General features: G+C 41.1%; 1 protein-coding gene across 2 annotated transcripts in view; it reads left to right on the forward strand.

The window, feature by feature from the left end:
- Positions 1-27,867, forward strand: part of LOC131239688 (uncharacterized) — an 86,746-nt gene that overhangs the window by 32,277 nt on the left and 26,602 nt on the right. For both annotated transcript variants that reach the window (XM_058237518.1, XM_058237519.1), the window contains exons 8-9: positions 8,503-8,568; positions 8,734-8,810. In XM_058237518.1, the coding sequence (XP_058093501.1) occupies positions 8,503-8,568; positions 8,734-8,810 (143 nt within the window). The remainder of the gene's footprint in view (positions 1-8,502; positions 8,569-8,733; positions 8,811-27,867) is intronic.

Here is a 27,867-nt window from a genome sequence, read left to right on the forward strand (position 1 = left end):
CAGTGTCCCATACCACCGTATTCGGCTCATGAGGCTGTGTTGCTCACTGGACACTACGGGGAGGCTCGTCACCCCAGCGTAGGCCGACAGCTCGACCACGGTGTCCCATACCACCATGCCCGGCTCATGAGTCTTAGCGGATCGAGGTACCAAGGTTAAAGGGGTTTGGTACCTTAGATTCAAGCAGTAGCGTCCATACATGGTGAACATACATCGGGTCAATCGGGTTACTTGACGAGCTCGACCGGTACGAGCGCACATCGAATTGACCGACATGAAGTGCACGAGCACTCCGTGTGGCCTAACCACTGTCGACAACTGAAGTATGGCTCGGACTCATCGAACACGTCCTGTGGGGCGAAAACAACCTCAGCCACCAAATCAGGGCCTGTTACCGATTGCCTGGACTATATCGTAGTCCCAAACATATCCAATTCCAACAAGTATTCGTATGAAATAGTCAAAGCAGTAATAAACACATAATTCCAATCCTACAACCATTTGAGCATGTTATGAAGTACAACATACACAGGATTTCACACATGCGCATTTCATAAGTAAAACAGACAATATAATATAAGTTGCATGGAGGAAATCATACACATAGTCAAGGTAGTTGAGAATCTTATCTCAACACTCATATAAAGTACCTAATGCCAAGTACTTGCTCATTCAGACATTTTTACGAACACTTAGACTACACCTTTTTAACATACACAACGTATGTTTGGCATAACATATACTGGGTCAAATCCTTTCGCCAAGGAGTTGTTACACATACAACTAGTATAAACACACAACAATTAATCATGGCAAACACACTTTCAAATTCCATACGTTTACGATTCTTTCTACAAATACATGGAATACACTAAACTCCATATAGTTTATATATATCTGAAACGCGAAATAAACATCGCGTTTGGCATGTGAAATAGCACCCACATCAGTAATAAACCATTAACCGACATTGAAAGCCTTGAAAACCATAACTTATACGTTTATAGTCCGCACCTTACACCGGTAAACGTGTAACGGATTCGTTTTAGACACTTAGCCTTTGTCAACGGCGGATTGGCAACCTACAGTATGAAATAGGTTAGCTATTCCATTACTTACAATGTTTGAAACCCTATTACAGGTTAGGGTTAGGTTTTCTTACCTAAGAACGGGATTGGAATCGCTCGTATAGCGATACAGATAGGGTGGCTAAGTGCATGGAGCAACGGGATCAACTCCCAGGATGAATCTCCAATTCTCAGTCTCACTTTCTCTCTCTTTCCTTTTCCTTTTCTCTCTTCCGTAGGGTTTAAAAATTCGTATGGAATATTAGAGAGAGGGTTTAAGGCCCTTATATAAGCCCAGGTCTAATGGAAATGGCCCAAGGGCCAAGGTATACTTAGGTTATATCCAAAGAGCGACTGTTTCAGCCCAACGGAGCACTTCTGGTGGTCCCTCTTTTGCATGTGGTCGGACTTAAGCTCCCTGACATTGGATCTAGGTCAGGCTGAGTTTTCGCTCCGATCAGGTTTGCAGATCGACCGTGGCGGACCAGTTTCAGTTCAACGGTCACGGTCACTCGATCAGGGCCTCAAGAACATTGCCATGTATGGGACATTTCCCCTGATCCGAGGGTGTATTTGGGTCAGATTCTGACTGTCTGAATCCTTATATTTGGCCCGCAAGCGACAAGACTCAGATTACTTAAATTCGGATTTTATTTCTAAAGATATTCACGTTTCTCACACACTTTGCTCCGGGCTCAAGTTGTGCATTTCTAGACACAATTAAGACTTGATTTCCGAGGGGGTTGTCAAGTCCAGTAATGCGGTCATAACTGTATAGTTTTGCGGTCATCGGACTTTCGAAGTGCGGTCCAGGTCCGATACGGAGTTTCGGTGTGCTCCCGAGAGCAATTGGGTTTAGGGATGGATTCTAGATTTCAGGGTAATGTAGCGTCAATGATACTGCACGGTTTGGGTCTTGCAGATCATATTTAAAGTGATTAGTGCTAATTTCACAAGTACTCTAGTTTAGCACTTGCTAATATTAACCTAATTTCTAAAGGTTTTGGTCCTGGGTGATTTCTGCCTGAGGTGGTACTCGGGTCCTTATACGGATTTTTCCGAGACGTTACCGCATGACAATTAACCACTTGCTTTAAAATGTCGAACTGTTAGAGCATGGCGAATTAATCTCTTAATCTCATAGCACAGGCCCCACATCGCATGGGTTAGGACCTCAGCCGAACCCCCCTCATGGGCCCCAAATCACAAGGGTACCGCCTCACACGATCCACCCACCCCGAGTGTGTCCCTGCATCCCACAGACTACCCCACTCGAGCCCGGTGTGAAAATGCCCTTGCATTAATCACCCCCGGTGAGGAGTCTTGAACACGAGACCTCCCGCTCTGATACCTCTTTGATGCAGGACAATTAACCACTTGCTCTAAAAGCTCGAACTGTTAGAACATGGCGAATTAATCCCTCTCTCTCATAGCATAGGCCTCACATCGCATGGGTCAGGACCTCGGCCAAACCCCCCTCGTGGGCCTCAAATCACATGGGTACCGCTTCACATGATCCACTCACCCCGAGTGTGTCCCCACATCCTACAGGCTACCTCACTTGAGCCCAGTGTGAAAATGCCTCTGCATTACTAAGGCTTTCTTTGATAAAGGCTTTCCGCAACAACCCATCAACCTGCTTCTTTAACTTGGCATACTTGGTTGGATTTATCTTGTAGGGTGGAAGGTTAGGAAGTATGAACCCTACTGGGACGAGGTCGATAGCATGCTGAATGTCCCTCATATCCGATAATTCGTCCGACAGTTCATCAGGTACCAAATTTGAAAATTCAGACATCAACCTTTTTACTCGCGGATTCATCACTTGCCCTTTTGTCGAGATCATGTCTTTAACCTCCCGTATCATTAGAGCATACATAACACCTCCCTTTTTGCTCTCCTCCTTAGATTGCCTTAATGATAAGACAGTGGTTGATTTCCGTGGCTCGGTTCTCTCCTTCGTTAGTTCACTTTCCTTCATAGGCGTATGGAGAATCTTCTTGCCATTGAATATGAAGGTAAATGTGTTGGCCTCTCCATCACTAAACACCTTTCGGTCATAAAGCCAAAGCCTTCCGAGAAGTATATCAGAGATGTTCATGGGAACTACGTTGCACCAAATGGAATCTTCATAATGGCCTATCTTGAAGTTCAACAAACACCTCTTGGATATTGGAATGGTCGTGTCATTGACCTATGCAATCTTGTATGGCTTTGGGTGTGCCTCCACTGGTAGTTGCATATTCTCAACCGGCTCTTGCGATACCACATTTGAGCAACTGCCTCCATCAATAACCAGTTTGCATACCTTATCACCACATCGAACTTGGGTTTGGAAAAGAGTAGTCCGTCGCTAATCTTTAGTCTTGTCGTTCATAGGAGCCGCAAGAACTCTTCGAATAATGGCCAATATCTTGTTTTCCGGGCCACGTTTATAGTTGTCTTCTTGTGGTTCATCAGCCTCACATGGATCTACTTCCCCTAAGGTTTTGTTAACCTCTTATTCTGCACAAATAGCAGTAACTTTCCAAGGGCAACGTGATGCATAATGTCCCTTTCCACCACAACTATAGCAGTCCGTGTCTTTCATATCCTTGCGTGAATCACTCCCTACAAGGGCCTTGCCTTGATTCTCTGCCAAACAAGGTGGCCTTGAATTAGCAGGCTTGTTGGATGTTGCATTATCAGGAACCTTTGCTGTCCAGTTGACTTCCGCACCTTGTTGATTCATCAACTCACTGGTAACTGCGCGAAATCTTCTCCCAATGGGTTGTCTAAGTTGTTGCTCAATTTTCAAAGCCAATTGGAAAGCATCATCTATCCTATAAAGTCTCACAGTAATAATCTCTCTTTGAATTTCAGCTCTTAGGCCCGACTTGAAACAAGAGAGGGTATGGTGCTCCTCTGTAATTTGACAACGAACTGTGAGGTCATAGAATTGCTCCGTGTATTCTTCCCCCATTATGTTTCCTTACTGCAGTTTGACTAGCTGTTCATAGAGCACATCCTCATAACCAAGAGGAAGATACTTCTCCTTTAGCTTCAACTTCATTTCTTTCCAATGAACAATAGGTGGCTGGCCAAGTCGATACACAGTCTTCCACGCTCCACCAAGCATGCGCATGCCCCTTAAAATTCATCTTCGCAAGCCTGATTCGACGAACATCATCCATGTCGTACCATTCAAAGTAATCCTCTAACGTTGTCAGCCAATCATGAAAGTAAGTCGGCTCCAACTTGCTAATGAAGTCAAGTATGTCTAATCTCACCTTCTTCGTAATATCGTCGACCACAATTGCGTCTTGGTCGGTCCCCTCCAAAATACCTTGGTACAGTCTCCATGAGTGCACCTCGTGGGGGAATAAACCACTCCTGAATAGCCCTACCGGCAGTTAGGGGTGTACATCGAGTCGAACCGAGTCGAGCTGGCCTCAGCTCGACTCGGCTCGAACACTGGCTGACCTCAACTCGAACTCGGTTTGGCTTGGTTTGGTCAGCAGCTCGGGCTAGCTCGGGCCGAGTTTGAGCCAAGATCGAGCCAAGTTCGCCATTGAGGCATTTCCACAAGCACTTGAACTGCAACTTAAAAAACCTACTGTTTTACAAACAGAGGCAATGGTTTTACAGGTGTTTTATCAAACACCTTCTAAGTAACTTAAAAACAAAAAAAAGAAGAGAAAAAAGGTATTTGTTTAATGTACATACCTTGCTTGCCACCGGCCAAACCTTCCTTGCCACCAGCCACATCTTGTTGAGTCATTTTATCAAACAGTTAGTGAGCAACATCAATGGTAAAGTAACCGAGTCACCAAACTGGTTCGATCCGAGTTCGATTTGAGCTGGATTCAATCCGACTCGAGTCGAGTTGGGGCCTGCTCGAACTCGGCTCGAACTCATTTTCGAGCTCAAAAAATCAGCTCGACTCGGCTCGAACTCAGCTTCAAACTGAGTCGAATCGAGCTTGTTCGAGTCGAGTCGAGCGAGCTAACCGAGCTAGCTCGGTTCGTGTACACCCCTACCAGCAGTTACGTTAGCAGGTGCCATTGGATGTTCTCGAGGAAGGTCATTGACCTCACCTTCTTCCTCTCCACATGCCTTCTTCCTCTCCACATGCAGTCTAGAAGTTTCATTATCTCTCATGTCGTGTTTAATTTATTGGCTAATTGTCGATAATATCGGTGTCGCTAGTGTTGCAATACCGAAACCCTCCTTTTTCGTTTCTCTGCCAGTTATCGGCAAATTATTAACGATTTTTAGAGTTTTTGCCAATTTCGCCAATTTTTTTCATTGTTTCACCGACAAAATTGAGTCGTAAATATAGAAAAATAAAAATCATAATTTATAAACACCTCTTTCTGGAAGATCGACAAGTGATTGGATTGTGGATCAACAGTGTTGGTCTTCAAAAGTATGAAATAGCCTAAAAAAATTCGGGATTTCAGCGAGCTTTTTTCTAATCTTATTGGGATTTTTCTGTCGAAAATTGAAGTTGTGTTGTGAGCTTGAAGACCAGGATTTTCACTATTGCGTTGCAAGCAAGCTAAAAAATATATGGGATTTTCACTGATTTTCCATCGAGCTTAAAGATGCTTCTGAGATTCTATGGTAAAAAAATCAAAGTTCTCTTCCCCTTCTCTTTACAGACATAGAGATTTTAGGGTTTCCTTCTTTCCCTTTTGGTTACGACGCAAAAGAAATCGGGGTTGCTTTGTTTACGATGTAACTTAAGTTGTCACCCCATATCTCTGCGATGCGTGTGACTCTTTGGAGCCCACCTTATTGTATGATTTGTACATCTATGCCATCCATTTGTTTTGCCATGCCATTTTAGTGCATGGGCCGAAAAATGAAGCAAGTCCAGATCTCAGGTGGACCGCACCACAAGAGATGATGTTCATTGAATACCCACCATTAAAAAATTCCTAGGGTCCACCGTAATGTTTATTTGTCATCTAAGCTGTTCATAAGGTCCCACAGACCTGGATGAAGGGAAAACACAAATATTAGGTTGATCCAAAACTTTTTTGGTCCACAAAAAGTTTTGAAAATTTGTAATCATTGTTTCTTGTGGTGTGGTCAGTTGTCCACCTAAGATTAGGATTTGTTTCATTTTTTCGATCCATGCCTTGAAATGATCTGGAAAAACGGATGGATAACATAGGTATGCAAGGCCCACCACCAAGTCCCACCCACTTCGCTGATTTAGCCTTTCGCAGGAACTCTTCGCTACGGGAAGTTGGTGGGGCGTGGGGCCCACTGTGATGTTTGTTAGAAATTCACCCCATCCATCCGATTTGCCAAATCATGTTAGGGGCATGGGCTAAAAAATGACGCATATCCAAAACTCAAGTGGGCCACATAGCAAGAAAAAAGTGGGTAGCGAAATGCCTACCGTTAAAACGTCCCTAGGCTGCTAGGCTCCACGGTAATGTTTATATGCCATCCTATCAATTCATGAGGTCATCCTTAAATATTAGCCTGATCGGAAACTTTTGTGGCCCCACGAGTGTTTCAACGATGGACGTTCGATCCTCACTGCTACTGTTCAAACCACTTGAGTTTTGGATCTATCTCATTTTTGGGCCCATCTCCTAACATGATCTGGCACAATGGATGGATGGGGTGGATGTCACACAAACATCATGATGGGCCCCACATCGTTTCCTGTGGTAGGAAGTTCATGTGATAATCCGCATGTGGGTTGACAACGAAACCAACAATGTGGGTGGGACCCTGATCTTAGGCCCACCTCGATGCTTGCATTGTACATCCGCGCCATCCATTTGCTTTGCCAGCTTATTTTAGTGCATGGTCCTAAAAATGAAGTGGACACAAATTTTAGGTGGACCACATGGTCCACACGAATAGTGTTGCCAACATGTTAAGTAGTGCTAGATAGGTGTGTGTTTTTAGTTTCATTTATTTTTACATGTCTTAGTTATTGTATTTGTATGTAGCTATATTTGTATTATATAATTTATTTTGGTTACTATTGGAGTGATTTCTTATGCATCACTTGCTTTTAACCTCTATTAAATGAAAACTTATTAGGTAATGTATTCTTCTTGTAATTTTTTATTTGTAAATATGCAAATATGTGTATTTAGGCATGTTCTGAAGTTTCGTTGAAAAATTTCACCGTTTCTTCCACATTTCCCCAATTTTCCCTGCATTTCCAGTTATCGGCGATAACGATATTATATCTTTTATCTCTAGCCAGCAAAACTTGTAGTGATACCGATAACTCGAACACTGTTCTCATGTCACATGTAGGGTTTGCGGGTACACGATTTCCATTGTTCTTTGACTCTAATCACTCCACTTGCAGCTCCAAGGCATCCATGCGATGCAACTAGTAGTCGAGTTGATTCGACATGCGTGCAAGCATCTCATCCCGCTGCTCATCAATAAATCTCCCACAGTAGGATCTGCCTATGCAAGTTGACATCGGCAAGCCTAGGCTTTGATACCAAATTGATAGCGAACGGGCAACGAGAATAAAGAAAATAAAGAGAAAGAACTGAGATTTAAATGTTCCAAGGAGAAGATGTGAAGATTAGAAAAAAGAATAAGAGTATAGGAGATTAGAGTAGGAGAATAGAGTAGGGAAGTGATAGATTTCACTGGAATAAGCACTGGTGGTGGTCTTGGAGTTGGCACCAAGACGGGAAAGAGAAGTCGGCACCTCATTAGTTTTCTTTCTTTAAAACCAAGTTACGTGTTTTCTTTTTCTCCAAGAAAACCCCTAAATAAAGACCCCCGGGCTGACTGACTTAAGAACGAATTACAAAAATAACCCTGCAATAACTTTCTTGCAAAAACATTCCTGCAACAACTTTTCTTAACAGAAAGTGCACATGCGCTTGTTGGGCTCAAGGGGGCCCAACCACACCACTTGGTTGGCTCATAAGGGTGACCGGCTGGCCTGTGGAGCCTGGAGAAGACTTGTGGGCCCCACCCCAGCCTTGGTTCTCCATTTGTAGACTTTAAGGCCTCCATCACATTACACGATGACCAAACCCACTAATAGCACTCCCCTCAGTGCACATAAACCAGTTGCGCCCAACTTTATGTATGAATGTATGATGGGATGTACGGGACTTCTCCAAAGTGCCTTTATATTTGAATGGCACTTCTCCAAAGAGCCTTCTTGAACACATTTACTAATTAGTCTCCTGATTTCATGCATGCAATATGTATTTCTATTCTGGCTACTTTCTTGGTCTGTCTAATGTATGGGCATCTATGTACTAAAGAAAATGCTGACTTTTGGTGCCTCATTTCTATAATATTTCATATTGAAAAGTTATGACATTTGTGGATTCTCTCAATCTTAGACATTGGTGTTTTACTTACAATACTTATTTTTGTATGGATACATTGTCAAAACATCATCTAAGGATTTCTTGCTGTTGTGTTTCATTATTCATATCAGCTTTATCTCGTGGGAAATTCATCAGTGGAATCACTCTCTGACTCAGAATATTCAAAATTGACATCGGTATGAGCTTCCTTTGTTTATAATCTGTGATCGGATGATTTGATCTATCATGCCTGATATGAGTTTTAGCAAATATCATCTTATTTGTTAATTTCTGTAAGCTTTGGCTAATAGCATTTTCCAGACACTCATCTTGGTTGCTTCCACTGGCAAAGGCATTTGCAGGTGAGGTCTGTGCTTGCAGAATTGAGGGAGCGATTTCAGTCACACTCAATGAAGTCTTATAGGTCCCGCTTTCAGAAGTAAGAGAGTTCAATTGACTTGCGACCTTTGTCTGATTTCTCACATCTGATTTGACAAATTCATCTGCCCGCATCTATTGTTTCATGGTTTTGTATGCTTAATCACTGATATCTGCTGAAATATATATTTTATTTTAATAGTCAAGCAATTTCTATAGAAAAGATACAGTGAATACCAAAAGTGGGTTCAACAGCCTGCAAGACAAACAAAGTCAAGGGAGAGGCAGGGAGGGGCCAACCAGTAGCACCTCTGTGAGCTTCTTGGCTAGTGAGTCAGAGAAAAATCAGTGTATGTGAGAGAATAAATATCCATCCTTGATGCATCTCCCATCTCATCCACAACACGAGCTACTTTTTGTGGTTCAAACTCCATTGCAATGGTCCACTTATTGCAATTTTCAAATTGCCTCCCAAAATCAACAACATGAAAGAAGATTAGCAACAAGTCATCAGCCCTTTCTATTCGCGTTTAATTTCTCTGTGAGAATTGCATCGTTCGGTCGGACCCAAAAATGATGACTCTGTTACTCGCTTATCATCCAGAAACCCTGGATCCCACCATCAAATCGACGTCAAGTGGATCTTCCATTTTCTGACTAGAGGGTGCTTCATTTTGCAGTTGGCTTTGATCTCTTCCACCCATCTTCCTGGCATTTTTTTCCCAGTTCCTTTAGAACTCAGTGACTGACCCTTCCATGAAATCTGTTGTAGCGTGACATAATCCAAACCATATCAGTGTCCTCATTGGCCGAATTTGCGGGGAAGTTTTTAGTAAAAACTACGAAAAAAATAGATGAATTGTAAATATGGAAAATACTTATTTGATGTTTTGTTTGTGTTTTCAGGATACTTATGCATGTACTAGTTTACTTCGTGCTATGGTTGCTGTTGTCTCTCTGTCTAGTGTTGAATACTAAGTTTAAAAATTTCATTGAACCATTGATTTCAATTTGGAGTTTTGATGTATTTTGTAGTTTGTGAATTAGTGAATGCAAAAGATAGTGTATTTGTATGTGGAAGTGAAACACATGACATTTATGTACTACTCACAAAAGTCATACACACACACACACACATATATACAAGACTTTTTTTTTTCTTGTATAACTCCACAAGTCTACACTATTGGCTACAGGCTCTCTAGTATAGACCGTGGACAACAATTGATAGTTTAGTTGAATCATCTTGATGGTATTAGTTGGCATTTGACAAGTGTAATATAAGATTGTAGTTTATTTTACCGAACTAGTCTTAACTGCTAGATATATTCATCTAACACAACATATGACGTAGGACAATTAACCACCTGCTCTAAAAGCTCGAACTGATAGAGCATGGCGAATTAAACCCCTTATCTCATAGCTCAGGCCCCACATCTATGGGCTTGGTCCTCTGCCGAACCCCCCTTGTGGGCCTCAAATCACATGGGTTCTGCCTCACACGCGCCACCTGCCTCACACGGGCCGCCCACCCCGAGTATGCCCTCGCATCCCACAGGCCACCCCACTCGAGCCCGGTGTGAAAATGCCCCCGCATTAAGATCGGTGCATAATATGAGTGAAAGAATAAAAAAGCTGACAAATTAGAAAAAGGAATAAAATAAAATAATGGTAGACTTGTCATTGTCATCATCGTCTAAGCCTTATCCCAATTAATTGGGGCCAGCTACATGAATCCTATTATGTCATTCCACTTTGTCAAGGGCCAAGTCTTCAGTTAGAGCATAGGTCACCAAGTCTTGAACTTAATGAAAAATATTACTCAAAATAAGCATATTTTGTTACTTTATCGGTTTTGGTGAAATGAGGGAAAATTTAGCTAGAAAAATGAAAAAAGAACTATGTTTTAACTCTCATGAAAATTTCGCAAACTGTTGTTTCCAAGTTTCATTTGACAAAATGGGATTTGATTCACATTTTTCTTGCTCAAATCTAGTAGGCAATAGTAAAAAAACCCCTAAATCCCCTTTCCATGCTGAAGGGAAAAAGTGGAATAAATGAAAAAGAACTTTTGGTGCACTTATTGGAAATGTTTTAAGTGTCGACAATATTGGCTGATATATCCCACCATGATATATCTTGTTTCCCACCCGTGCGATACGATCCAGTGAGCATTTTCATTTTTTGATCTCTTTTGTTTGTTTGTTGAAATTTTGTTAAATAAGTGTCAAATGGTTATAAATCCATTGATTCATGTTTTGCATGAAAAATTATGGAATTGGAGCTTTGATTTTGATATCCATTGGTTCTTCATGTTCTCCATGTTTTTTTTTTTTTCAAAATTTTCCTTCAACTAACTGTCAATTGAGACTGATTTCAAAGTATTTAGGAGTATTTGATGAAAAATGATCATCACATGCACTCAAATTTCGACTCATGAAAATTTCGCAAACTGTTGCTTCTAAGTTTCATTTGACAAAATGGGATTTGATTCACATTTTTCTTGCTCAAATCTAGTAGGCAATAGTAAAAAACCCCTAAATCCCCTTTCCAAGCTAAAGGGAAAAAGTGGAATAAATGAAAAAGGAACTTTTGGTGCACTGATCGGAAATGTTTCAAGTATCGACGATATTGGCTGATATATCCCATGATATATCGTGTTTCCCACCTGTGCGATACGATCCAGTGAGCATTTTTGATTTTCGATCTCTCTCTCTCTCTCTTTAATTTTTTTTGTTAAATAAGTGTCAAATGGTTATAAATCCACTGGTTCATGTTTTGCATGAAAAATCATGGAGTCGGAGCTTTGATTTTGATATCCATTGGTTCTCCATTTTCTCCATGTTTTTTTTCAAAATTTTCCTTCAACCGGCTGTCAATTGAGACTAATTTCAAAGTATTTAGGAGTATTTGATGAAAAATGATCATCACATACACTCAAATTTCGAAATTTGAGTTAGTTGGTCCAATTTGGGGAAAATTCGAAAAATTCCCAATTTCTCCCAAATTGCTTGCAATGTTGCACCGCAAACATTAAATCAAGCATGTATGAGGGTTGATCTACTGATTTGTTTAGTCCTTGTCAATCTTCGAAAAATAAAAATCGTTTTTTAATTAAAAATTAAAAAATAATAATATTTTTTTCTTTCTGAAATTTCCATTCAACCAGCTATCAATTGAGACTAATTTCAAAGTATATAGGAGTTGTTTGATGAAATGATCATCACATACACTATAAATGTTATGCATTCAATTTGAATAAAGTTGTATTAGTTCAGCTAGACAATGCATAGCCTAAGACCCTATACAAAGGAAACCTATTATGTGCACTTATTTTTTGAGATGTTATGATTTAAAAGTGTGTATTAAGGTCTTTTTTAACAATCTTGAAGTTTCATTGAAAAATTCAACCATTTTCCCAATGTTTCCCAAAAGGTTATCCAATACAAACGATATAGCCAGTGCGATAACTAATACATATCTGTATCTCACGGATGCGATACATAACGCGATACCGATATTTCGAACACTACTTATCAGTCATATCAGTGCTCATATCAGCTAATGTGATGTTAATTTTGGGTCTCCAATTGGCTGACTATAACATGTATTGGCTGATGTTTTGAACAATGCCAATACTAATGGTCTACCACCATTGTCAAATGTCTAAAATCACCCAAGACTCCCGAAAGAGATTGAAGAAGTTCCAAATTCAGGTGGCCACCTTTCAGTTCTTTCCGACGGAGAGCATGTGCTGGCAGTAGAGATGATCCAGATTTTCTTTTCCATCGTAGTCTAATAGAAGATTGCAACCCAAGGATGGGTGTTCCCCATACAATGGCTCAAGGGGGGAACACCTGAGCGAGATACGACCTTGACGGAATTGCTTCCAAACTCACCTGGCTAACTTTTTTATTTTATTTTAAAGATGAAGCAAATTATTAGGCAAAGCCAAAAAGAAAAACGAAATAGAAAACAGAAGGAGCAACAAAAAGGGAAAAACCTAAACAAAACTACTAAAACACAACAAACAAACCACCAAGCTGGGCTACTCAAAAGACAATTACATCCAATCCTTAAGCAAAGACATAACCCTCGCTAGAATCTCGGAAGAAGGTTGCTTTATATTGTTGAAAGACCGAGTATTTTTCCCTCCCCATAAATAAATAAAAGGGCCACGAGAAGAGCTAGTCTCCACCTTTTCCTACCCAGATTTCCTCCATGGATAGCATGCCAAGACTGGAAGAGACCTTTAATAGACTGAGGAATGACCCAAAAGACCTCTGCTTGGGAAACAATCCCATCCCATAATTAGCCGGAGAATGGGTAGTGGAGAAACATGTGATCGACGGATTCCACATCACCCATACATGAGGCGAACATTGGAAAAAATCATGCCTCACTTGGAAAGATTGTCGACCATGAGGATGTTGTTCCTCCTTGCCAGCCAGGTGAAAGTTGCAACCTTCAGAGGGGCTCCATAATCCCAAATCGAATCTGTGTGACATTTGACAACAGAAGCTTTAAGATGTGACAGAAAGGAGTAGGACTTGACTAAAAAAATTCCCAAGCTCCTAATCTTCTAGATCAATGAATGCTCCTCTTTCGAGGAGAGAACAAATCCTTGCAATTGAGAAAGAAGATTAGCCAATTCATCAATCTCACCGTTAGTCAAGTTCTGCTTAAAAGGCGAAAGCCAGATCCCCTCCTCGTCCAAACATGAAAAACATCTAGCCACCAAGATGTCAGGCTCAGGATAGAGAGAAGCCAAAGTCGAGAAAGAGGATCTAAGGGAGGAATCCTCGAAGCAAGGGTCCTCCCTAACTCTAGTCCTTGATCCATGTTCAATCGAGAATCCCACACATGAAAACCTTATTAGCCACCCGGGCAATGGCTCTCCCCAGAGGAAAGGAATGGTATAAGGAAGAAGGCTTTGTCCTCCACCCCATAGGAGACACCTTGTATTTAGCGGCAATAATCGATCTCCATAGACTTGACCCCTCTAAACCATACCTTCATGCCCATTTCCCCAAAAGGGTAACATTAACTAGATTTAAACACTCAATCCCTACCCCCCCTCATCATAGGGAAAACAAACATCATTCCATTTAAGGAGGGGAAATTTTCTGCCTGGGGATCCACCTTGCTACAAGAAATCCCTCAATTTATCGATGCAGAGAATAATGGACTCGGGACACTGGAAAGGAGACATGAAATGAAGGGGCAAGTTAGACAAGGATGCTTTAATGAGAGTTATATGACCTCCCAAAGATAGGAGTTTACTTTTCCACGGGGAGAGCTTCCACTTGATTTACTCAACGACACTATCCCAAATACACAACCTAGGTTCACCCATGCACAAAGGCAATCCAAGATAAGAGGTAGGGAGAGAACGGACCTTACAACCAAAAGATTCAGCCCATGACAGATTAAATCCCAAGGATTTCAGATTTAGAATTGTTTACCTTAAGGCCAGAAACAACCAATGTTCGAAATATCGGTATCGTGTTACGAATCGCACCCTTGGGATACAGATATGTATTAGTTATCGCGTGGGATATATTGGTTGTATCGCGTAATGTATCGCTGTTGCTGGAAGCATGGGGAAACATTGGGAAATTGGTCGGATTTTTAATGAAACTTCAATGATTGTTAAAAAAAACATCTATACATGCTTATAAATCAAAACATTACAAAAAATAAGTGCAGATAATAGGTTTTCTTTGTATGGGGTCCTAATCTATGCACCGTCTAACGGAATTGATGCAAGTATATTCAAAGTCTATTAATATAATTTATAAATGTAACAAGACGTGTCGAAACATAAGCAATACATTCAAAAGCAAAAGAAGAATCACTAGATCATGTTAAATACATGTTTGATTTTATGTTTGGACTAGTGTTTTAAATAGCTATGCTATGTACCGTATAGCTTATGCTATGTAACGTAGCTTAGCCTTGATGCTACGTAGCTCATGAAAGTAGCTTAAGTCGTGTGTAGCTTATGCTACATGATAATTTGAATATATGCTACACGCTACATAGCTCATATTACAAGTTATTTTTCACTACAACATGAAAATCAATTAATGTTTTCAATGATTTGTTACATTTTTCTATTTTTAATAAAAATTAGTTAATCTTTTTAATATTTTTAGTAAAAATAATACAAGTAACAATATTAAATCAGTTTTTTTTTGCTCTTTCTTTACCTTTATACTTAATGATTACCCTTTCCTATTACTTTAGGTTGGGTTTGGTTGCACCAAATATCATGAAATTTGTTAAATTTCATCATTAATCAGTATAATTTGGTGAATATCATGAAATTGGTGCAACAAAGTGCAAGCTTGATGAAAAATCTAGAAGTGGCGGGTAGCTTACGCTTCATGCCATGTAGCTTACGCCTCACACTTCATAGGTGTGAACGCTACGCTAAACGCTATTTACTATTTAAAACACTGGTTTGAACACAGATTGCAAGCAATTTGCAAGGAATTGATTTTTTTTTTTTCTTTTCAATTTTCCGCAACTCGGCCCATCTTCTCCAAATCTTGAAATCGAAGCTCCCAATCCATGAAAATCATGTATTTGTAACTATTTGACACTGATTTAACGTGATTTATAGAAAAAAGGGATAAAAAATAAAAAATGCTCACCAGATCAAACATGCAGGTAGTGTTTTAAATATTGACGATATCAGCTAATATATCCCACGATATATCTTGTATCCCACTTGTGCGATACGAAATGCATAAGTAGTGAGATATATCTCACATGTTTGATCTAGTGAGCATTTTTGTTTTCCATCTTTTTTCTTCTTATGTAAATCATGTTAAATCAGTGTCAAATTATTACAAATTCATAAGCATGAAAATCATGGATTGGGAGCTTCGATTACGAGATTTGAAGGAGATGGGCAGAGTTGCAGAAAATTAGAACAATTAAAATTTTCCATTTTCTCGCAAATCGGTTGCAATCCGTGTCCAAACATAAAATTAAACATGTGCGTAACCTAATCAAGTGATTCTTCTTTTGCTTTTTAATGTATTGCTTGTGTTTCCACACACCTTACATTTATAAATTATATGAATAGACTTTGAATATACTTGCATCAGTTTAGTTAGATAACGCATAGATTAGGACCCCATAAAAAGAAAACTTACTATGTGCACTTGTTTTTTATAATGTTTTGATTTATAAGTGTGTATTGATGTCTTTTTTAACAATCACTGAAGTTTTATTGAAAAATTCGACCAATTTCCTAATGTTTCCCCATGTTTCCAACAACAACGATACATTACGTGATACAACTGATATATCCAATGCGATAATCGATATGTATCCGTATCCCAAGGGTGCAATACGTAACGCAATACCGATATTTGAACACTGCATGTGGGATATATACAACTACTTGTGTGTTTCGTATCTCACAGGTGGGATACAAGCTATATTGTGGGATATTTCGGTCGATATTGTCGATACTTAAAACACTTGAAACAACCTCAAACTAGCAAATAGACATACCCAAGAATTCTATCATATCATCATTTGCCTCGTAAGACAATAAAGTATCGTCAACAAATTGGAAATGATTAACATGGTTGGGATATCTATTGACCTCGAATCCCCAAAATAAACCGGCTTCTTGACCACAGGAGAGCATTCTACTCAAAGCCTCCAAGATCAAGATAGATAGGAGTGGCGGCAACTGGTCCTCCTAATGAAGGCCTCGAGAAGACTTAAAGAAACCAAATGGAGAGGGCGAATTTGCTTAGTTTTATCAATGGATTTTCCCTTTCTGGCCGCCTTTTATCTGAGTTGGGGTGCTCCTTCATTGCCCTCATTCCTAAGTTGGAGGGTGTAGAAAACTTGAAAGTTTTTTCTTTATTAGCGTGATAGGTAGTTTGTATAAGATTCTTGCTAAAGTTCTTAGTCAGAGACTAAAGCGGGTCCTCCCAAAGATTGTCTCTCCCTTCCAGAGTGCTTTATCTCTGGGAGACAAATCTTAGACTGTGTTTTGATAGCCCACGAGTGTGTTGATTCATGCCACAGGGTCGGTAGGTCGGGAGTTATGTGTAAATTGGACCTCGTGAAGGCCTATGATCACTTTTTTTTTTTTCTTTCTTTTCTTTTCTTTTTGAAGATCAGGTGGAATTTTATTGAAGACACACTAGCAACAACTAGTGATAAAAGAATACAAGGGGAAAACAGAAAAAGAAAAACAACAAAGGATTCATCCCAAGGATTTAATGAGAGAACTCCACTCGGAGATAAGAGCTGAGACGTTGGCCATCACAGACTTAATCGAGAGAGACGTGTTTTGGAAACACCTTCTATTCCTTTCGGCCCAAGTCACCCACCAACCCGTTGGAAGAGAGGTGCCATCAAGCCCCATCCTTGATACGTAGACCTCCTTTGTGCTAGACCCATAGGAGATCCCTGATGTTGCTTGGCATGGTCTGTGACGGATTTAAAGACGAGAGAACATGCAACCAAGGCTTGGACGTGGAGGGGCATGATATGAATAGATGATCAACCGTCTCCTGAGCATGTTGGCAGATATAACATCTATTTGGGATGATCATCTCCCACTTTTGGAGGTTGTCTATCGTGAGGACCTTCTTCCTTCCCACAAGCCATGTGAATGCTGCCACTTTGGGGGGAAATGGCGTAGTGCTAGAAATGGTAAGTGTGCCTAGCACTTCCTCCTGGATTTTGAGGCCGAATTATCTTGTAGAAAGAACTCACAGAAAACTGCTTGGAACTGCTAGCTGTCCAAATCATCTCATCTTTGCTGCCCAACAGAGAGACAAAACGAAGCATGTCAAAGAGACGAAGAAGCTCCTCTACCTCGTCATCTAGCAAGTCTCTTTGGCACGGATGGGTCTAACAAACGTTTGAATTGTTCATGGAATAACACTCCGCCACTGTAATATTTGATGTAGGAGCAAGACAAGCTAGAATAGGAAAGATTTAAGCAAGTGGATGATCGCCATGCCACACATCTTCCCAAAATTTAACACGTGTTCCATTGCCAATAGAGAATGTAATACCATCTTTAAAATTAGGCTTGAGAGACAAGACCGACCTCCAAGCGTTGGAGGCCCTATATGAGGACTCTTGGTTTCTCATCCCCTTAACTGGAGCCCATGTTGGTTGCAATCACTTCCCTCCAAAACTCCTTGTTATCTGTACCGAATCGCCATTGCCATTTACCTAGAATGGGCATAGTTCATACTTTGGAGATCTCTCAAACCGGCCCCTCATTCAAAGGTTTGTAGACCTCCTCTCATCTTAAAAGATGGAATTTGTTGCCTTCTTTAGCTCCTTTCCAAAGAAAATCTCTCCTTAGCTTATTTAGTCTTTTCTGAACAGACGAAGGGCACTTTAACAAGGACATGAAGTAAAACGGCAGGTTAGAGAATGCCGATTTGAGGAGGTTTAACCTTCTTCCTAGGGGGAGATGACGACTCTTCCACTTTGATAAAATCCCTTTGATCCTCTCGATCACCCTATCCCAAAGATGGGTAGGTGGCTTCCCCACACAATGGGAGCCCCAAATAAGAGGAGGGCACTGATCACGCCTTGCATCTGAGAATCGATGCGAATTTAGAACCTCATCTTTGGAAAGGTGAATGCCCATGACCTTGCTTTTTCTCAAATTAGCCTTCAAACTGGAAACCGCCTTGAAGCACACTATAATCTTGTGTAAGTTATCCACCATGGACGGATCCGCCTCGCAGAAAATGATGGTATCATTTGCAAATTGAAGATGAGAGACAAGCGCTGTCACATTGGAGACACAAAACTTGCTTATAAGATTAGATTTCTGGCCCCTAGCAAGCATCCGACTAAATGCTTCTGCTACTAACAAGAATAAGAATGGGGAGAGAGGGTCGCCTTGGCGAAGATACCCTGATGATTTGAAGAAACCTTTCGGAGAGCCATTCACGAGCACCGAGCACGCCACCGAACTAATGCAAATTTGAATCCATTTCCTCCACTTCTCCCCACATCCCGTTCTTTTTAGCAAGTAGTCGATGAATCCCCATTCGACATGATCATCATACGCTTTCTCGATCTCTAACTTACAAATAATACCCGAACTTTTTCCTTTGACTTGAGTCGAGGCATTCATGAGCAATAAGGGCGCTATCCAGTATCGCATGACCACCCACAAAAGCACCTTGATTATATGAAATTATATCGTCAATAAAATCACGAAAGCGTGATGCGAGGATTTTGATGATAATTTTGTACAGGCTTCCAATGAAACTGATTTGGTGATAGTCTTTGATATTTTCAGCTCCTTCCAATTTTGGGATAATGGCTATAAGGAACGCACCATAAGCTGGGGAAAGATGGCCTTTAGGGAGGAATTCCTCAATGAAATTTAGAACATCTCTTCTGACGACATTCCAGAAATCTTGAAAAAATGCCATTGGAAACCCATTCGGCCCTGGGGCCTTATCGTGTCCCAAAGCGTCCATAGCCTCCTCCTTCTGATATCTGACGTTCCAAAAGATTGGTTAATTCCTTCGTAAGGCTGGCAGAAGGAAGGAAATCTAGCCGTGGCCGGATCTATGAATCCTCAGAGAAAAGCTTCTCATGGAAAGAGACTATGACTTTACAGACTTGAGATTTTTCTTCATATCTCTTGCCGTCAACTGATATTGCAGTTATCCTGTTATTCCTGGCTCTTGCAGAAGCTATAATATGAAAGAAGCTTGTATTTCTATCACCCTCCTTGAGATTTTTCTTCATATCTCTTGCCGTCAATTGATATTGCAGTTATCCTGTTATTCTTGGCTCTCGCAGAAGCTATAATATGAAAGAAGCTTGTATTTCTATCACCCTCCTTAAGCCAAAATGCCTGGGAGCGTTGTCTCCACTTATTTTCATCTTCCTTTTGGCATTTGGAATATTCCTGCAACAACTCATTGCGATGGATTCCGTCTTCTTTTGACAAAGATTGGCCTTCCTCGCTAATGTCGAGGGCATGAATTCCTTCAACGATAGAGGAGAGTTCAACCTCCCTTTCCCCATAAACTTCCTAGCGCCAAACATTGAGCTTACCTCGTAGGAGTTTCAACTTAGAGTAGAGCGAAATATCAGGTTGTCGATGAAGTTGAAAAGATCGCCACCAAGCCTCTATTAGCTCATGAAAGCCATCCACCTCAAGCCAAGCCAACTTAAATCTAAAAGGCTTTGGTCCCCAACTGTCATTCTCAGAGTGAGGAAGAATCGGTCTATGATATGAGGTTCTAGCCAATCCTTCCACCTAAATGGGAGCAAACTTTTTAAGCCATTCAGAAGACACCATGAATCTGTTAAGGTGAGACGTAACTGGATTCTTTGGCCGTTAGACCATTTGTAAACAACACCTTGCATAGAAATATCAACCATTTCGAACCTTTGGGCCCACCTCGAGAACTCCCGCATGCTGTTGGTGATGCAGGACCCTGAAGATTTCTCGTGTGTAAATCTCGTCACATTGAAGTCTCCTCCAACGTGCCAGGTAGGGCTGAAAGTCGGGCGGGTTGGGTCGGGTTGGTGCTCAACCCTAACCCAACCCGAGGTTCCTATACCTCAACCCTAACCCAACCCAACCCAATCTCGGGTTGGGAATTCTCAACCCAAGCCCAACCCAAGCGGGCTCGGTCGGGTGTATACGTGCTAATATTTTCGTTATTACATTAGTTTATTATATTTCAATATAGGACTTATTTTTTGCATCTATAATTTTATTAATTATATATGTGATTATTCATCATAAAGAACTTCATTTTTTCTTTAAAAAAACAAGCTAAAATATAGGACAACTACTCATTTAAAAGTCATGTAGCATAGCACACAATCTATTTGGGAGAGAGAAATCCGGCATATCTTGTTAGCTTGAGTCCTTGGAAATGACATGGACAAATGAGACCCAACATCACTAGTGTGCCTTCGACACAAACGATCCACACTCAATTATAATTTAGAAGTAACTTATATATTGATCGGGTTCGGGTTGGGTCGGGCAACCTGAGACCTCAACCCGAGCCCAACCCAAGTTTTATCGGGTTGGTGTTTGTATAGCCCAAGCTTGAGATCGGAGCTGACATATCTTGCTCGAGCCCAACCCAATGTCGGGTCGGTCGGGTTGAACCACCCCAACTTTTAGCCCTAGTGCTAGGTGAGAGTCTATTTTGAAGGAATGGATTATAATTCTTCCCAAAATCTGAATCTAACAGCAGCCTTAGAAGGCCCATAAACTGCAACAGAAAGCCATTCATATCCAGAAGATACTTCAGAGAGAACCACTGAAACTGAGAATTCACCGCACCAACTTTCTACCTTACTCCAGGTTGATGTATTCCAGGCCGCCAAAATGCCATCTGCTGATCCCTCAACGTCCAGAGAGACGAAATCCTTAGACTGAGTCTCATACCCCTCTTTAAGAATGTTCCTGCTGAAAGAAGATAACTTCGTTTCCTGAATAGTAATGATTTGGGCCTTTGACCCCCCGCCAATCTCATTAACTTGGAGTCTCTTCTCTTAACTTCCTAGACCCCTCATGTTCCAGCTTAGAATCTTCATCGCGATACCGATCTTGCCCTTCTGCCTCTGCCAATGTTGTTGAATCGCATATGCCTATGCGCATATGCGATCAAACAATCGCATATTCGATCACACACACACACACACATATATATATTTAAATTAAAATATATATATATTAGGGAAAATTCAAAAAATTGTAAAAAAAATAAGAAAATGAGGAGAACTTTTCTAAGTTAATAGATAACTAATTTTACATATATAAAATACATTTGAAAGAGATAAAATCAATTAAAAAATGAATTAAACATCAAGTCATCCACATTTAACAATATAGTTAACAAGAAGTAACAACAAAATCAACAAGCTATTTATTTATTATGGTAGAAAATCAACAAGCTATCTTCCTTGAAACTTAAAAGTGCTTGAATCTTGATCTTCCAACTTCCAAGAGAGAGAGAGAGAGAGAGAGAGAGAGAGAGAGAGAGAGAGAGAGAGAGAGAGAGAGACCACTTGTAATTAAGAAATGTAAGAGAAAAATAGAGTAAGAGAGTTTTGGAGTGAGAATATTGCAAATGGAGGAGATTTGGAAGCCTTTTTATAGACAATGTTATTTTTTTTTGCAAAAAAAAAAAATAAAAATAAAAATTCAATGTGCCATGGCCAATATGCGATCGCATATGCAGTATGCGATTGCATATTTTCGCATATGCAACATATGCGATCGCATATGTGCCAGATCACATATGCCATGATCGCATATGCAATCTGCATATGGATATGCACATATGCGATCGCACATGACAACAATGGCCCCTGCCTCTCCGTCTGACGCCTGCCACGAAATTAACTGATGTCTCCAATCGAGTTAGTTCCCTATGGACCTTGGGAGTTTGACGAATAGGTCTCCTTATCACCTCCTTGCCCCGTTGCTTTATAAATTAAACACGATCTAGTGCGTCTTCATCACGACCTTGGAAAGACATGTCGATTTTTCTTCCCATCTTGTCTATGATGTCTTTAGTACAATCTATGTCGTCCTTCGACATAGTTGTGTGAGTAGTCACTTTATCTTCAGAACTATCTAGGTCATGATTTTGTTCCTCACCATCTTCTACTGTTTGATTTTCTCTCCCCACGTGTGCCTGAGCATCACCCTCATAGCTTCCTACCTGATTGTTGTGATTTGAAGAGGCGTGACATCCAAGGTCTTGAGGAACACCTCCCTCCCCCCAAAGGGATAACCTTCTTCCTCGATGTTGATGTCTAACAAGGCTGACTCCCTGATAATATCATTGATCATTGCTGCCTTAAGGAGAGGATCCGTCCCGGAGGATGTCATAGCCCTCTTGTCCTAGAATATAAATGGAGGTTGAGCGTTGATTTTGTGTTGCACTCGACTATTCATGGGCCCTTCTAAACCACCTTTTGAAGGTAATTTTTGGGCTAGAGGATTTGGCTTTGTCACACAGAAGCACTGCCCTTGGGCCACCCTTGGTATAGGGAACAATTGCCTTAAATATAGCAGTTTTGCAATTTCCTACTGCAGACTCCGTGGGAATATTGTTCGCACATGAGGAGGTCAACTCACGCGTAGATTTGGTCCATCTGGTTGCTGAACAGGGAAACATTTTATTAACTCCTAGCTTGGACACTTGTCGCTTTGGAGCTCTTCACATGCTTTAGAAACTTCAGGAGTGCGGAAGCCTCCATGAAGCCCATTCACGTGGCTCTCATCATCACCGCTCGTTTGGGGAGACATAGAGACAGTTGTTTCGAGGTTAGCTAGCTTCCCAACTGTCGCCTCATCCGAGGCTTGGATAGAGGATTGGTCCCAAACCTCCAGAGGAACGTCATTGTGGCTTTCCCTCAGATCACCACCTGCTTCCGAACCTCCAGTCTGTGACTGAGCCTGGTTCTGAACCACGAAAAAGCAACCACCTTCTCTGTCCAACCCTCCTCTCTCGATTCCGGAGAAAAAATCTCTGTGGCATGTGGTGTCTCTTTAGCCTCGTGTGAAGGCTCAGCTACTGCCACGTGATGGCCTGAGGAGAAGTATGGAACTAAACTGCTCCATGCATCGCACCGGACCAAGGCAACGCCTGCTGCATTGACCACCTGTCAACTCGCCTCTTGCAGACAAACAACATTCCTCCATCCCGTCTGCTTGTCGTTCGGTGCTCCTTCGGATGCTAGGGACTGTACTCCTTCCTGGAATCCACATTTAGTTGGGGCCTGGGTTTGAATTTCCTCACGACGCTTCCATTCCTCACCCCATTGATAGGGAGAGCCCCATACTTCTTCTTTTACTACTTTGATTGGAATGCTTACATTTTTAATGAGAATCTTGATTTGTTTCGGCGTCTGATAAGCATTTTTAGTTCTAATGCAAATCCTCACAGCGCTAATCTCATCCCTCATCTCCGAATCTTCATCAATAGCCAGAACAATGCCTATACAACTTCCGATGGCTAGGAACACCTCCTTGTTCCGGAGCTCGAGAGGAATGCCCCAAAAGAGGAACCCCATCGATTCTAAAGATAGAAAGATTTTCCCACCTCTTAACTTGGCAGATAAGACCATCTTTGAATAAAGCTCTAGCTCTAAGGATCTCTTCGATTTTGGAATCCTCATTCGGAGAGATCCACAACTCATGTGCGTTGAGGGCTCTTATATTGTTGTCCCATTCGTCCATCTTTCAGCATGCCTTCAACAATGATCTAATTTGAAAGAGGAGCGGTCCATTCTTCGTTGCTACCACCACCGATTTTTGTAAAGAAGGCCAAGCCTCTTCTACAACAGAAGAGTGGACGTGAACAATTGGCCCGATGTCAACAATCTCTCTCTAGCATCACGTGATGGGCCGATTATCAATTGGGATCGGAGTCTTCTCCATATCCCCACTAATTGGGGATTGGACACGATTTCCCTCAATTACGACCTCCTCGAAGGAATGTGGTAAAGTCCCTGAAGGGCCTTCTATTGGGTAGCGACTGTGGGGGGAGATCTCGTCCCCAAGCGAATATATCTGCCGCGAAAGCATTCCTTGGATCGAAACTGGAGCCATAACTTCTCCTCGAACTGGCTGCTTACCCCCCTTCTTTTGAGCTTCTTCTTTGTTAACAACATTTGGCCCGAACCTAGCTCTTTGAACTAGCATTTTCCTTCCATTGAAACTTTCACCATTGAGGAAGTTCAGTGCTCCCTCTAGCTCATCCTTTGAGCTCATTTGCATGAATGCGAAGCCTCTTGGGGCCCCAGACCCCCGTGCCCTAGGTAAGACAACATCCATCACCTCCATGGTGTGTCGTAAAGGCCATTATAGGGCCGTAAAGGCTGTTACGTAAAGGTAACAGTGTCAACCATTACACGTTACGGGATCGTAACGGGCTGTAATAGCTGTTATGGAAAAAAATGACCCATAACTATTGTTAATGGCCCGTTACGCCCCTTGTAAAGGCCGTAATAGATCCGTAATGGTCCGTTATGGGACTGATACAGGTTTTTTGGATTTGTTTTCAACGTTATGGGGCAGATATAGGTTTTTTGGGTTTTTTCTTTTAAATTAAAAAAGAGATTGTAATGGCCATTACAACTTGTATCGTAAAGGTAATGGTGGTGGTCGTTACGACCATCGTTACCACTACAGAATAACTTGATCACCTCTCCTGCCCGGCTGAAGACTCCGGTGAAGTTAATGGGCAACCACCCTTCTCGATAACCTTTGACGTAAAGAGTTGGAAGCTCGGCAAGGGGGCTGACTTCCATTTCCACATTTGCAGTGTGTTTCCTATTACAGACTTCAATCCAGTAGCTATCTTCTCCATCTTCCTCGCAAGTGCCCTTCCCTTTGTCAACACCTTGATTTTGAGAGCGTCCTGCCTTGTCAGAAGTATTGTGTTTTCCATGAATGAAGCCTTCGATTTGGATCTGGGTAGAGCGACCCGTTCTTGGTTCGTATTGTCAAGCGTAGCCAGCTTCTCTTCCACCTTCCTTTTGATTATCATCACATCCTCCCTTGTGAAAATGACTGCGATCTCTATTCACCATTGTCACGTCCTCACAAACTTGTGAGACCATCCCATAAGTTGCTTTTCTCAACCTTTCGATTATCACAAACTTGTTAAATGTTGTTGTCAATTAAGAACATCAAATTTGCAAATAGATTATTGAGGAGTTAGAAAACTGTATAAACTTCTAAATATTATCCTATGATCATGTTGACTGGGCCTTTTTGGATAATATGATGCTTCAGATGGGTTTTGGAAACAAATGGAGATCCTGGATTCGATATTGCATCTCATTAGCTAGATTTTCTGTGTTAATTAACGATACTCCATTTGGTTTCTTTAAGTCTACTCACTTGCCTAACTTGTTCTTGGATATGTAGAGATGACCTAGAATTCCATTGACTTACAAAACGGTCCATGTGACAGACTCTTAGCTAATGCCTAAACACAATGTTGTATACAAAATCCTCACAAACATCCATATTTAAATATGCTTGATACAATCTAGGAAACCTAATCTCGAAGCCATACTTCGCCACCACGCATTTTCCCAAAGCCCTGTTTTGTTTTCTATGCAAGCCCTATATGGCCGTACCCAATCGTATCATTTACACTCTTTCCCACAATGTAAAAATATCCCAAATTTAATTATTAGTTTCCAAGTACTTGATCCAAGACCCGTAGACACCCCATCCGAAACCAACATCTATTCTAGTTTTGAATTGATGCAATATTGAGCCTTCAAAGTGCATTCATTTAAGAACCAAATCCCCACCACCACTATTTGCCAATTTTTTTTTTTTTTTTGGTCAAGCTCTCATGCAAAATGTTGTCTACCTTCACTTTTGGTTAAGAGACTTCGTGGTGACTTTTTCATAAGCTTGATTTGTTCCCTTCTTTGTGTTGTCAATAGAGTTTTTTTTTAAATTTTCCCTTCACATTTTGATGAGCACTCTATCATTGACATTGTATGATCCAATGGAAGATCCATGGTTCTATCTGTTTGTGTTGTACAACTGTTGGTTTTTGGATTTGTTATAAAAGTGTTAATAGTAAGATAGATCCATTAAAGATCAATTCCCATGCACAAGGAAGAGGAAGTTCCATCTTCAATTTGCCAAAGTATTTGCTAACCTTCAATTAGTCAACTCACTAGCTGATGAGTGGGCTTCTGTAAAAAGTGTGAGCTAATTGAATGTCACCATTGGAAGTATGAATATTGATAATCTCATCTAGTGCTTCTGCTTGACAACATCGCTGCTTGTTATTCGGTAGAGGAAATGGAAGACATGGAATCCCCTTCCCTTTAGACATTGGTCAAATGAGCCACTCACAAATCCTTCAAAATCCTAGATGCACCAATTGCACGTGCCACTAATGCCTCGTAGTTTGCTTGAAAATTTAAGATTCGTCTTCATTTTGTGGAGGACGTATATTTTATAGGCATCTGAAATCCTTCTTCCCATGAATTTGTATTCTCTTTTGTCATGCTTTTAGAACTAAAAGGTGCAATATTCGTTCTTTATGATATTAAGACATGAGAATTGTGGGTATAGTTCGATAAAACTAAAAAAAGCAAGATCTTGTGAGTTGTGACATGACAACTTTTTTTTGAAAGATGATGAATATTATTAGGGCTGAAGGGCTAAAGAGAAAGGCAAAAAACAAGAAAAGAAAAAACAGACAATGATAGGAAAAGAAACCCAAACCAGCCCAAAGGGAGCACCAACAAAGCAACCCTTAAGGCATCTAATCCTTTAAATACAAGACAACCGAATAAAAAACCCCAACAATAAAATGCTTTTGTTGCAGAAACAACGACTATTTCTTTCACCCCATATTAGCCAAATGATTGCCAAGAGAGCCACCCTTCGTCTTTGAGAGGCCAGTGCCCCGCCTCCACAAGTGTGCCAAGACCAGAATAAGAGCTCGATCGAACCTGACAAAACCTAGGAAATATTGTTCTAACTCAGGATTCCAGACCAAACCACCCAGGAGAAGGGGCAATGAATGAGAAGGTGGTTTTCCGATTTCATATTGCTGATTTAGAGAATATACACATCTGGAAAGATTAAAGCACGTGCGGAGATTCTTTATAGGTAGAATCCCGTTTTTGTCCACAAGCCAAGCAAACACCACAACTTTTGGAGGGGTCCAATGGGACTAAACATGGCCAGTAAAGAAGATGCTGCCATTAGACTCCGCTCCAGATAAAAGGGAGTATAACGAATAAACCGAGAAGATGTCGGATTTGCTACTTCTCCATATTAGAGAATCTTTCACTCCAGGAGAGGTTGGATCCCCTGTAGGCGAGAAAGCAAACACAGGAAGTCATTGAACTCAAACTCATAAAAATTGAGACGACACAGATATCCACCACGAGGTAAAGATTAGCCAGAGAGGGGAAGGATGCTCGGAGCGAGGAATCCCTGCACCAAAGATTCTCCTAGATCTAACTTTAGAACCATCCCAACAGTAAAACTCATGCCAGATGAGACATTGTGTTGAGGCAAATGATGGATTTCTAGAGAAAGGACACACGATAAAGGGAAGATTCTT

The sequence above is a fragment of the Magnolia sinica genome, chromosome 3 (assembly GCF_029962835.1).
Source record: "Magnolia sinica isolate HGM2019 chromosome 3, MsV1, whole genome shotgun sequence".
NCBI lineage: Eukaryota > Viridiplantae > Streptophyta > Magnoliopsida > Magnoliales > Magnoliaceae > Magnolia > Magnolia sinica.